Source organism: Protopterus annectens, chromosome 2.part1, assembly GCF_019279795.1.
Source record: "Protopterus annectens isolate FY-2018-M chromosome 2.part1, PAN1.0, whole genome shotgun sequence".
Lineage (NCBI taxonomy): Eukaryota > Metazoa > Chordata > Ceratodontiformes > Protopteridae > Protopterus > Protopterus annectens.
The window spans coordinates 1,066,150,768-1,066,164,771 of NC_056729.1; the positions used below are offsets into that span (position 1 = coordinate 1,066,150,768).

General features: G+C 40.8%; 1 protein-coding gene across 1 annotated transcript in view; it reads left to right on the forward strand.

Moving 5' to 3' along the window:
• Positions 1-14,004, forward strand: part of TDRD6 (tudor domain containing 6) — a gene marked incomplete at its 3' end in the record, with an annotated part of 543,290 nt that overhangs the window by 192,190 nt on the left and 337,096 nt on the right. Inside the window, exon 8 of the mRNA XM_044062624.1 lies at positions 1,882-1,971. Within this exon, the coding sequence (XP_043918559.1) occupies positions 1,882-1,971 (90 nt within the window). The remainder of the gene's footprint in view (positions 1-1,881; positions 1,972-14,004) is intronic.

Here is a 14,004-nt window from a genome sequence, read left to right on the forward strand (position 1 = left end):
CTTGCTTGTAAATCAGGCAGCATACTGCTGGTCTTGCAGGTATGGTAGCATGGTGTCTTGTTGCTTAGATTTGGTTAGCAGTGGAAGCTGATGCCCATTCCTAGCTTGATGCATTATGCCTTGATGTGCACTTTTCAGACTTGTGCATATCCTTAAGCCAGACGAACTAGAGATTACCAGGAGGTTGGACTAAGAGAAGGATAATGGAAGAGAGTGGCTTCTGTAACTCACTACAAAGGGCATTCTCATTAATCCATCTGCACGAATGGGGATGGAATGTGTTGAAGGTCTGTATGTTCTTGAGTGAAGGTGTCTGTTCTCGAGTGAAGGTCTCTCTGTTCTCGAGTGAGCATTTAATGTCTATTTTTGCAATTAAAATTCTGTTCATCACAGCTGTGCTTATTTTAGTACTTTGGGTGGACTGTAAAGATATTGTGGATTGTGAAGTGTTAATAATTTGGTAGGCATCCTTGTAAAGGACATCATTGTAGTGCCATAGCTATAGTTGTGGTATGCTGTACCTCAGTAAAAAAAAAAAAAAAAAAAGTTGAATGGTGGTGTGTGTGTATTACATGTCTGCACATATGTGTATATATGTAGTGTAGTGGATTCTGTGGTTATTGAGTAGAATATGTTGTATTATAGCTTTATGAAAAGTTTCATGACAAATGAAAAAGTTAGTTTCCTAATCCTGCAACATGAGATTTTTTTCACTCATTTAAAAATTGGTTAGTTTTTCATAACTCGGCTACCTCTTTGAGTGAATTTGTTGTAGCTATGAGGTATGTTTTAATATATTTTGGTAGTGTCTGGTTAAATTTGTTCTAGTAATGTTCAGAAGGGTTATTTGAGGATTATTTCAGGATTTTTCAGCTTTATGGATTGCATATATTTTATTTTTTATTTTCACTTTGACTAGGTTAGTCCCACTAGGCCAAAGTGGCCTCATTACTGCAGGGACCTTTATGCCTTACCTGTGCTAATTCATGTTCATGCTGCCTCATGATCATAGAGCTGAATTCATAACCCAGAGAAGCTTCCTGCTTCGCCATCCCACCTGTGCAGGAATCATAGCAGTGTTATGAACAGTACCACTCCCTTCACCCCCAGAATGAGCTAAGCCCATCAAACTCCCCAGTAACTGCACCAGGTGCTGGAGCCACTACTTGAAGTCTAGTTTCTCGGTTTTACACTGAGCTTTATTCCTCTAAGCCAGTATAGAACTAGTAGTTCTAAGGTTTTAATAATACTGCTGTTGTGTTTTTCTACAATTTTGGTACTGTAGTGAGGCATATCTAATATGCTGGCTATGTGATACATGAAGTATCTTGTACTACAGCATTAGGGAAACTTGTTTTTGCAGTGAGTGACCAGATTAATTTCTTAATCCTTTACAATAGAGCGTATTTTGGTTTGCACTAGATTTTTTTATTTTATATGTATAACACTTGTATATATTCCTTTTATTTATCACTTTATCATTTTTATTTTGGAGCTTTTCTCACAGGGCCTCTGCTGAAAATGGGCTTCCACCCAGTTGGACTTCCCCAGTAATCAAATGTCAAATAAATTAAATCACACTTTTACATTTGTAAGTCGCTTTTATTTTTTTAAGGTTTGCATTAGCGTTGAAGTTTGCTTTTGGTCTTTGAGTTGCCTTTCTTATGACAGCAGAACAGGCTTACTTTTGAGTTGTTAGCTCTCGTAGAACACTGATACTTCAACCAAGATCACATCCAAATGTACAGTGAGTGGTAAACAGTTTTAGGACCATAAAGAATATTGAGTAGAGCTAAGTTTTCATGCACTGTGACATCAGTCACCGGGGAAAATGTTCAGTTATGCACATTAATTACATTTATCAAATTTCATTTTGTTAAGGGACCAGTTATAGCGGTCTTTGAGACTACCATGGCATTCAAGGACACCCTGGACTGTGGAACTAATCTTGAATCTCCAACACTTAATGAGGTCTGTGTAGAACCAGAATTTTTTAGCTCCTTGTTGTGCATGCACTTGTTAGAAAATATCAAAGCTGTCCTTTTTAATGCTCTTTAAAAAGAATTTGAATCCTGAATCAGTACATTTAATTTATTACAAGGATCTTTTGTTGTAGGTGTTAGTGAGAAGTATTCTGAACTTCATGATGTAGGAGATTGAAAAGTTACGAGAATCTTAAACTTGAGGCTATGGTTTGTGTTTCACACAATCATGTCAGATGTAAAGCAGATTTTACACGTGGTAATATTTTCACTTCCTGATGCAGAAATCATACAACAAATAGAGCTCCCTGTCACATATTCTCCAGATTAATTTGAGCTGTAACTGGGCAGTTAATTGCTTGCATTTTTCTAATCTTTATTGGATATGTCCATTTCTAGTGCCTTTTAAAGTGCATAAATATACAGATATTTTTTTCGAATGTAACTTTTAAAAATCATATTATCATTTCTGTTTTATTCAGGGTTCAGCTGCTGCACCCTGCAATGAGAAGTTTAGAAAACTGCTGTGTGTGTTTTACTTTCAATCATTTATGTAAGATTTTACTTTTTTTCTTTTGTTTTTTTAATATATATCGTCCTGTTGGCTAGGATGACTGTCAACGAGTGCCAGTACTCTGACTCCCCAGCCCTCTGTAGACTAACAAACTTATCCACTGGACTGGGTTTGCCAAATTTGTGTCACATTTGTAAGAGCAGTTGGGCATCTCAAGGATGCAGGCATTGGAAGAGTCCTAACCAGCATCGTGCACTCCAAAGCTCAGTGATTTTTTTTTTCTTTTGTGTGGCCTAACTGTTCTCTGAGGGGTATCCCCAAATGCTGCAAGCACACTCTTATGGGCATTCTCTCATGACATGCCAGCCCTCCCCCTCTGCGCATTTGCAGGACATTAATGACATTCTCCAGTCTAAATTAGGGAATGTCATATTGGCATTAAAAATCACCCCCCCCCCCCAAGATTGATGACCTGGTCTTTGGATACTAACCCTCCTTCACTGGCCAATCCACAAGCTTCCCAGGTCACTAATCATTCTCGGGTCACCCACATGACAGGCAGATGACCTGCTCTGTGCTTGCAGGCCTGTTTAAGATTTTAAATTTGCTGAAGTAAAATTTTGGAGGCACATGAGTATAGTCAGTAGTACTCTGTTTTTAAAGAAGTATTTTTCTTCTGGATTGTGGATTTCATGTACTTTTGTATTTCCAACAGGATATATTGTTGTTATCCATAATGTCATATTTGTTAAAGACTTACTGGTAAGAATTAGAAGCAGTAGCAACCATTGTTTTCTCTGCACATTTGGTCCTTTAGTGTTCTTCTGCATGCCTGTGCTCCCTTCTTCCTCCTTGTTGCTTGTTCTGCTTGCTTTACTCACAATTTCAGCTTACATCTTTGTAGTTCTCATTTCAGTGTTTGTATCGGTTATTCTGATTTCACCCTTTTACGTGTGTATAAGGAATAGGTAGTGAAAATGAGTCAAGACTTATTAGGGAAGACGAGCATTTCTTTAGAAGGCAGATCGGGAAGACATTGCAGTAGAGGACACCTGTATGACCCCCCCCCCATGTATATAACAAAGTCCAGAAGGTTTGGGGTTTTTGCTTGGAGGTGTTTGCATAGTTTTTTTTTTCTTTTTAATACCCCAAGCAGACTTCACAGAACTTTTCCTCAGGTTATACAGTAAATGCTGGAGGTGTGATGCGAATGATAGTGTTAATTAGGAACATGTTTTGGGATTGTAACAAGTTGGCAGATTTAAAAAAAAAATCCTCCCAGAGTACTTTGCCAATAGTGTTGGCGTAGCAAATGATTGTAACTAAGAGAATGATTCTTTTGAGCTTGGGTAGAGGCTCTGAATTGTCTAGGCATAGAAGGTTTTACTAATTTAGTGTACTAGCTGGTAAAAAGGCAATTGTTAGAAAAAAGAAATCAAAATCTAAACTAACTGACTGAAGTATTAAATATTCCAAAGGACTTAAAAACTAGAGGTGAAATCTTTAGAACAAGTAAGGAGCAAACTGATGAAATCTTTAGAACAAGTAAGGAGCAAACTGAATCTAAATAAATGGAGTTTGTGGAAACAGTACATGCAGAATAATGTTCAAAAGGGAGAGCGAAAGTTTAAAGTTATGCAGAAATTGGACAGTGTAATGCTGGAGTAATAGGTTCATAGGTGTGTACTAGGCTAATGGCCCTGGAGCCTTTACGAGCCTAGCCCATAGGATTACCCTGGCATCGTGCCGCCTGACCTTAGTTCCCAGTGCTTAATTAATTAATGGAAATTAAAAAGTTTTATGTACTTACTATAACATTACATCTGTGTTGTCCATTTTCATTCATCCTCAACTGATGAGTCTCTGAGCTGACTGCCAATTCTTCCAGATGATCAGATCCAACTCTCAAGCTCCTCTCTTTATCCATAATGCCTCACCAGCCTAACATACCAGACATTGAGTTTGCTGCCCTCAGTAGACAATAGATAATACCTTAATGAAGCTTAAAATGGTATAGATCAAAGGGATAGAACTGGAGCTCAAACAAACAACAATAGCTCCCAAAGTAATATCCCTTAGATCTCTCCAGGAGCAAAGGGGATTAGGAGGGCGGAAAGTTGAAGAATGAAAATGGGCAACACAGATTTAACTTTATGGTAAGTACATAACTATTTTATCTGATGTCATTCCTATTCATTCCTCAACAGATGGGGCAGAGTCCCCAACTAGCTTAACCTTTGGTGTGGGCCTCATGAGTACTGCAGAGCCGAAAGCACCACTTTTCCTTAGAAACTAAATCCACTTTGTAATCAGCAATAAAGCTATGAGCATTGGACCAAATGGCAGCTGCAAAAGGTCATCTATTGAAGTCCATGACCAAAAGGCTGAGGATACAGCCATAGACCTTGTGGAATGAACTCTAATAGGCTTGGGCATGGATAACCCTCTTTCTCTGTAGACAAAGGATATACGATCAGCTAACCATTTGGCCAGGGTAACTTTTGAAACTGGCATGCCCAATCTGTTACGTGAGAATGGTACAAATAACTGATCAGTCTTCCAGAAATCTTTGGTCTGGTGGAGATAACATTGAAGTGGTCTATGTACAGCCAAAAGATGGAGCATGTAGTTTCCCTTACTTGAGAAATTTGGAAAGAAAACTGGGAGGTTAATGACCTGGTTGATTAGACTCTGAAGCAACCTTAGGTAAAAAGGACAGGTTGGTCCTTAAGGTCCCTTTTTGGAAAGCCGGGTAAGGAGGCTAGGAGGAGAGAGCTTGGAGTTCGGATAATCATCCAGCTGATACAATAGCAATTAGAGGATTTGTTTTCCAGGACAAAACCTGTCTGTCTTGGTTTGAATGTTTGAAGGAGCCTTGGGTCAGACCTTGAAGCAGGATAGCTAAATCCTAAGGAGGAGTAGGATCTTTTACCAGAGGCCTAAGCAAGGAGGTTCCTTTGAGAAAGACTTTGCATAATCTAAAAGAAGGTAAGGAAGAATTATTTTCACCCAAATGGAAGTTTGAAATGGCAGCAAACTGCACATTAATAGTAGAAAAACTAAGTCCCTTCATCAAAAGTTTAAACTAAAAACTCATGTACAGCTGGTATAGGAACAGAAACAGGGACTAGATCTTTCTTAAGGGCCAAGAAAACAAATCTCTTCGATTTGCTTCTGTAGATTTTGGTAGGAGAAGCCTTGTGAGAAGATTGTAAAATATGATGGACCAGGGTAATAAAGCCTAGGTTGTCTAGCAATCAGTGGAACTGGAGAAACTGTGCAGTCAGCTTGAGGCCTGTTCTGTCTCACTCGACAGCGATGACTCAAGAAGACTTGAGATCTAGACTGGGGTCCATTATCCAGGGTGGATGTGAAAGATGAGGCCACAGGAAAGGAAATAAAATTTGATGAGACCCGAAAGATGCAATGAGGATAACCATGCTCTTTAACTGGTATGCTTTCTGTAGAAATTTGGGGGATGAGCAGTAATAGGGGGGTAAGTAGAGAGGAGACCAGAGGGGCAGTCATGGACTAGAGCATCTCTTAGTGACTCACCCCTTGTAGGGACCAGGGTGAAGAAACTGTTGCACTTGTTAAGGGGAGAGGTGAAAAGGTCACAGCATGGTTGGACCTCATCGACAGAAAATTGTCTCAGCTACTTTGACATTGAGAGACCACTCGTGAATCATCAGAATGGCCCTGCTTAGTTTGTCCACAATTATGTTGACCTTTCCCAGTATGTACATTGCTGGGAGAGTGGCCAGAAGAGATCACCCATTGCCACACTCTCATTGCTTCTCAACATAGTAGGTAAGATTGGTTTCCTCTCTGCTTGTTGATGTACCAATTGTCACAAGATGGAGAGCATCTTGAAATGCCTGTACACAAGGAGCGCCGCTCTCATTTCCAGGCCACTGATATGCACCTTGGCCTCTTCTGGGGACCATGTACCTTGGACTGTGCTTACCAAGTAATGCCGCTCACCCCCACCCCGGTTGGGAGCATCAGTGGTCACTAGCTGTGGGCAGGAGAAGAACAGAAGGATGGTCTTGAGAAACATCATCCTAGTGAAGCCACCAAAGAAGATATTTTTTTAAATATTGTGTGATCTTGACTGGGTCAAATAAAAGCTGCTAAGAATAGACCACTGTATCTTAGTCCATTGTAGAATCCACATGTAAAACCTGTTTAAAGGAACCAGCATGATAGCTGCTGCCATGGATCCCAGGGCTTGTAAGATTAGTCATGCTGGAAGAGAAGGATTTGAGGTCACTTTATTTTCATGTGAGCTGAGTGTCTGAATTCATATTTGTGGAAGACGGGCTATCTGACTGACCATGTCTAGATGAGCACCTATAAATTCCGGATTCTGCGTAGGTGTGAGTTGTGATTTGCTGTAATTGACTATGATGCCTAGGTTAGGATGCAACTGGAGCAAAGTAGTCCCTCGCCTGTAAAAGTAGATTTCTGGTTGGGGCAGTTAGGAGCCAGTTGTCTAAATACAGAAGCACTGTGAATCCCAGGAGTCTCGGGTGAGCTGCCACCACTGCCATGCATTTGGTGAACACCCTAGGGGCTGCGGAGGCCAAAGAGGTAGTGCTCTGAATTGATGATGACTGGCTCCCATCCAGAAGTGCAGATGTCTTCTGGAGTGCCTGTTCATTTTGATGTGATAGTATGCATCCTGAGGGTCTATCAAGCACATCCAGTCATCCTTTCACAGTAGGAGCAAAAAGGACAAAATCCAAACAGTAGCTGCCAGCACTTCAGATCAGCAAAACCATATATTTAAAATTTCAGTAAGGAGCAGACTGGTTTTGGCAACTCCATGCCTTCTTCGGTGTTAAAGTTCCAAACAACAATGCCCCAATCAGCAGAACATGCTGGAGGGGCAGGTTCATAACCCAGAGACTGCCCATACTCTGGAATAGACTTCCCATACATGTCAAGCAGAGCACCTCACTGGCCCTCTTCAAGAGAAATCTTGATGAGTGGATGCGAAATAGAAAGTTCAACCCGGGTATCATTGCAGTGGCTCTACTTGATAAAGGCACTGGGAACTAACGGGTGGCATGATGCCAGGGCACTTCTATGGGCTAGGCTTGTAAAGGCTGCAGGGCCATTAGCCTAGTACACACCTATGAGACACATTAAAATATACAAGTGATAGAGCACCATTAGAAAATCACCACCCATTTAAAGAGATAGCATCACTTGATTGAGTCCTGGTGGAAATAAAGCCCCCAGTCTCGCTATCCAGGAATATTCCTTATTATTCAGGATGCCATACCACCCTAACTTATTACATGAAGCTAGATTAGTCCTGTCAATAATTGTGAAATTAAACAACACAGCAGAAGGATGTTTCAGGACATGTTTATATAATGAATTGGACAGGCGGCCGTTTTTGATATCAGTCATATGCTCACAAATCTGATTTTTAAGTTGTTTGGACTTCTGTCCTACATAAAAAAGCTGAACACGTGCAAATAGGTAAATAAACTACCAATCAGAACTGCAAGTACCAAAACAGATATCAAAAACATAAGGGGTATTCCTAGATGTAAATGGTTTTGTTTTTAACACATACATGCAGAACAGTGGCCACATGGTTGGTAACCCACCACAGGGATGTGATCTATTGTCTGTGTATCCACTTTGTCTAACACTTTTCTTATAATCAAAATAATTAGTTTCTTCTCTTCTGTAAGAAAATAAACAATGTGCAGGAATTAACTCAGATGTTATCATCTACCATAAGGATGTCGCAGTGTTTCTAGAGAAGATGCTTGAAAAACCCTATATTACTGCCATAATCAGTCACCAGACTGAAAGCATCATCCCTGAATTTATATTTTTTATACTGCAACAACTCTGTTTTAACTTCTAGACCGCGTTTTGACGTTTAAACATATTGACTGCTTTTTGAAGTTAGCCTTGGATGAAGGGATTATTTCTAAGCATGTTGATCCCACCCCACAATATTTTTATTTGCTCCCCAAAATACAGAAAAATTTCACATGTCCTTCTGGCAGGCCCATTGTTTCTGGACATGGCTGTTTGAGAACCCTTGTCTATCTTTCTTACTAGCTATTCCCTCTGTTAAATGGTGTACGTAGGCATATACAAGATACCACCCAGTTTTTGGATATTAATCAAGATACACAGTTGCAGATGGGTTGCCCAGTTTTTGAATATTATTCAAGATACGCAGTTGGAAATGGGTTGGTGTGTGTGCACTTTTATGTTGCATCTTTGTACACCAATATTCCATATTGGTCTGGATTAATGGCATCGGATTATTAGTTAAATTGTTCAGCATTGTATAGCCCCAGATTCAGTACATTTTTAATCTGCCTCGCAGAACATGTTCTCACTAAAAATGTCTTATTTTAATGGATAATGTCTTTTTATAGCTTAAGGTTACAGCCATGGGAGCATCTTTTGCTCTTATTTATGCTGATCTATTTGTTTTCTTGAGGAGCAGATTATCTGTGATGTTGTTCATAATAATATTTTTTTAGAATCCATAAATGTATGGCATAGATACCTGGATTATTGCTGGCTTGTTTGGAAGTCTGATTTAACTTATTTGGATGAGTTTGTAGAATACCTTAATGAAAATATAAATGGAGTATACAACTTAGTGTTCATTATGATCTCTCACACACTGTTTTTCGAGATGGCAACATTAGAAAAATAATGATTGTACTTTAAAATGCTACTGTGCATGGGGAAAACCCAGAGTTTGACACATTTTTACATGCTGCTAGCTGCCATCCACCCACATAGTCCGCAGTATTCGGAAATCACAGTTTTTAAGAATTCGTAGAATATGTTTCACAGATGCTGAATGAAAGACACACAAACTTGATTTGGTTAGAAGATTTTGTGGCAGGGGGAGTAATTATAAGGAAGTTATGACCATCCGAGACTCTGTCCAAGAAGTTGATAGAACAGAGTTGTTGCAGTCTAAAAAACATAAATTCAGGGATGATGCTTTCAGGCTGGTGACTAATCTGGCAGTAATATAGGGTTTTTCAAGTGTCTTATCTATAAACACTGGGACATCTTTATGGTAGATAACAAAATGTCCAAGTTAGTTCCTGCATGTTGTCTGCTTACAGAAGAGGAAAAACTATTGGTAATTGTTTTAATCGTTATAAGAAAAGTGTTGGACATAAAATGGATACGCAGACACAATAGATTGCATCCCTGTGGTGGGTTGCCAACCATGTGACCATTGTTCTGCATATACGTATGTTTTAGAAACAAAATAATTTACATTTAGGAATACTCCAAAGTTTTTGCTATCCTTTGTTTTGGTCCTTGCTGTTCTGATTGGGTAGTTTATTTAGCCGCTGGCACATGTTCATTTTTTTATGTAGGACAGACGTCCAGACAACTTAAAACTCAGATTTTTGAGCATAATGAGTGATATCAGAAATGGCTATCCAGTGCATTATATAAGCATGTCCAGAAACATCCTTCTGCTGTGTTTACTTTCACAATTATTGACAGGACTAATCTAGCTTCATGTAATAAGTTAGATTGACATGGCATCCTGAATAATAAGGAATATTCCTGGATAGTGAGACTGGGGACTTTCTTTTCACCGGGGCTCAATGAAGTGATTCTGTCTCTTTAAATGGGTGGTGATTTTCTAATGGTGTTCTATCAGTTTGGAACTTTAACACTGATGAAGGCATGGAGTTGCCAAAACCGGTCTGTTCCTTAATGAAATAATAAATAAATGGTTTTGCTGATTTGAAGGGCTGGCTGCTGCTGTTTGGATTCATCATTTTGCCTTTGCACTTGGCTGTGCTTGCACAAACTTTTGTATTCAGTCAAAACGGACTCTGCCATGACCATCCAAATCCTTGAATATTTCATGTATTGGTTTAGTTTGCTGAGATCCAAGATGGGGTCTCAAGTCCGCTGTCTTTGGCACTCAGAAGAATCTTGGGTAGGTTCTGGATTCTGTCTGGTTGAGGGGGAGCCTTCTGGATGACTTTTTTTCTGAGCAGCTTTTCTATTTCTAATGCTGCTGACTCTCTTTGATTGGATGGAACATTGGGGATTCTTCTCATTCATGCAGGGGGAATTTGGTAAAATTGTATGATATAACCATTGGATACAATTCTCTACACCCAGGAATCTTTTGTGATGGATGCCCAGGCTTTTTGGTGCTGAGACAAATTCCCCCAATTACCTCAAGAGGGCAACAGTCGGACAATCTTTCAGGAGTGTAGGGTTTGTCTGAGGGTTTGTCTGAGAAGGAGTCCCGGAAACCCTGGTTTTGCAGGCCACCTCTGCTGTGGGGGTGGCATCTTCCATTAGAGTTCTCTCCTCTGCCTCTGAAAGAACCATCTGCTCATAAGTCTTGGAAAGGACTCTGGAATTTGTGGAACTGCATCTTTCTACCTCCTCATTGATTCTGGGGAAAAAAGCCTTGAGGAGTAGAAAAATAGATCCTCACAGTAGACAAGGACTTTCCCTCTTCACTTCTAAAGAGTGTTTCTTTCATCTTTGGGACAACTAGGGAAGATCCATCAAATGAAGCATTGATGAATGAAGACAAAGGGCTCCACAACATTGTATAGATGCATCCAGGTATGTATCCTAATGGCTGTGCCCAAACTGTCTGCAGCTTGGGATATCAATCTCTTGAATGTCTTATCTAATGATTGAAGGATGGCCAGTTGTGAAGTGACTCTGTTTGGGTCCTCCACAGACATGGATCTGGAAAGAGATCTGGAGAGCTCTTTAGTCAAATATAGTCAAATATCCTTGAAGTCTTGTGAAATGTGCCAAGTAATTCATTGACTGAGCACAGGTCGCTGAAGTATAACCTCACTTACCGAATCTGTCCATGGCCCTAGACCCCCTTGCTTCAGTGCATTCTGTACTTCGGGGGAGGGGGCTAAAAATGTATCTGGATGCTTGGGGATAAGCTCCACAGTATTCACTTCCTTCCATGTCCAGCATGAGACAAGGTCTATTAATTCATCAGGTGGGAGGGGTCACCCCAAGATATAGCTGAGCCAGACCCGAAAGCCTGCATGAACACAGGCTGTTCTTAAGAAGGGGTGTTAGATGACCAGCCACCTTTTTGATTTAAGAGTTCAAGTACATCTCCAAAGGAGACGTCTGCACTTATTGTCCAAAGTGAGAGATTCCTGAGGGGAATCTAAATATCTCCTTTTACAGGTTGTCTTACGAGGGACATCATCAGTGGGATGGTCTGGTGAGATATTGGAAGTGACAGGGGAGTCCTGAGGGACTGACTAGAGATTTCAACTGGTTGGCTGTTGCAGTGGGATAGAAGAATGAGGCTCAGAGTAAAGACCTGAAGGAGGGAAGGATATGTGATCCAAGGGGGGAGGGGGGGTAGGGGTGTCCTTTCTGTAGATAGAGAAAAGGCCCTGTCCATAATCTCAAAGGCAGAGTGCCTAAGTGACACCAAAGCTGGAGGTACCGGATCCAAAATCTCCTGCACCATCGATCTCTGAATCCCTCAAGGTCCTTCACCTGAGGATTATGTCAAACCTGAGCTGTCCAGCGCTAAAGCACTGAGAGGCAAGGATGGCTCCAGTGGTTTTGGAGTCAACCTCGGTCCCCCAGATCTTGCACTGATGCTTCAGCTCTGAGAGAGTCAGAACCTGACAGCTCAGGGAGAGTGAATTGAGTCTAAGAAACTACCTGTCTTCTGATCCGTTGAGGACACTTCCAGGGTTCTCATATACGAGGGCTCCAAAACCACAGGCTAGATCAGAGGAGGAGTAACTAGAAGAGGACTGGTAGTGGACAAGGCTCATGGATCTGATAAGAGATGGAATTATGCCCATCTGGTTCTGAGGTCTGAGGAATTCCTCCTCATCCTATCCATTTTGGCCTTGAACAAGCTTCTGGAGGACTTAAGCAAATAGCTAGAGACAGTGGCTTGGAGTGCTTATGTGGAGACTCCTGTAAAAAGGGGAAGGAAGTAGAGTAGGTTTCAGATCCAGTGAGTAACAAGGCTATTGGATCCAAGGAGATTAAAAGTAGTAGGATCCGTGGGAGTCTGATCTGATTTCTTTAAAAATTTGGATGTAGCTGTAAGGATGGAGGCGAAGATGTTGATGGATCCCCAAACATGTATCTAGTATCCATATTTGGAAGCTGAATCAGGCTTTCCTTTGTCCAATTTCTTGGTGGGGTTTTGAGTCCCAGTTGAAATATAATAGGAAGAAGGAGGTAGGCCCTTCAGAACTGATTTTTTTTCCTTTTGTCAGTAAATGCCCTGGTGTTGAAGCCAGCACACATGGAACTTCCAGAATCCTAATGAGTAGCACCCAATCAATAGACATATTTCCTGTGGGCATCTGGATTGGGGATTTTGTGCCCATAGGAAATGCATTTTTTTAATCCATTTGGCTTGTCTGCCTTGATAATGATGACCAAGGCTGTAAATCAAACAAGAAGTAACTACAAAAAGGAAAGGTAGAATATAATATTTATTTATTTTTTTTTAAACAAGGAAAATTACCAACAATAGTAGCAAGAAGTACCCTGTAATTGGGTAGAAAGAGAAAAAGGCTAGAAAAGCAAAGACTGGTACCATCAATGGTACTCGAGAAAAACACCAAAGGTTTGGTAGAAGGGGAAAAGGACAGGCGAAGAAGCTTAAAGGATAGCCCTGCTGAAAAAAAACAGAAAAACTCTATTTTGTAGCAAAATACACCCGATAGCTCGAGAGAGTCGATCTGCATCTGTAACAATATGGCTGCAAATAAGATCTGACATATGTTAGGCTTGTGGGGCATTATGGGTAAAGGGAGGAGCTCGAGAGTTGGAGCTAAGGATCTGGAAGAAGCAGTCGAGCTGAATGAAAATGACAACATCAGATGTTATGCTTTGTTGCTTCTAGTACTGCATGTGTACCCATGTCACTTTTTTTTAAATGCCATGTTTAATAAAGACATTTAAAGAAAAACTGATAACTGTGTTGTGGTCCCTTAAGCAAGGAACTCCCTCATGCCATCTCCGCACACTGCCCAAATTCTGTAAAGCAGTTTATGCAACACCAGTTGCAGCCTATATCTCCTCATAGCAGAATCTGTTGGCAGACAGGCTGAGCAGATCACAAGCAATCCCTATGAATGGATGCTGTAGCTGGTCAAGTTGTGGGATATACCAGAAATGGGACCTCTTTCTATCCTTGAGAAAATTCTGTGGCAGGGCAGTGACTTCAGAAGCCTACATAATAGATGTATTTTCCCTGAACCAGACAGGTCTGTTCTTTGCACTTTTCCTCCAGTCCCCTTGATGTTCATCGTGTTTCACTGTTGCATTCCTTACAAATGGGTTGTCCAGCTCCCAGTAGCCCACAGTCGGCCAGAATACCAAAATCCTTGGTATATGACATCAGCTGTCTTCGGTTTAAGCCTGACGCCAGGACGTTAGGTACAAAGCAAGGCAGCCAACACCATTTCCTCAGTCTTTCTTGCTGCGGAGCCCGAAGCAGAA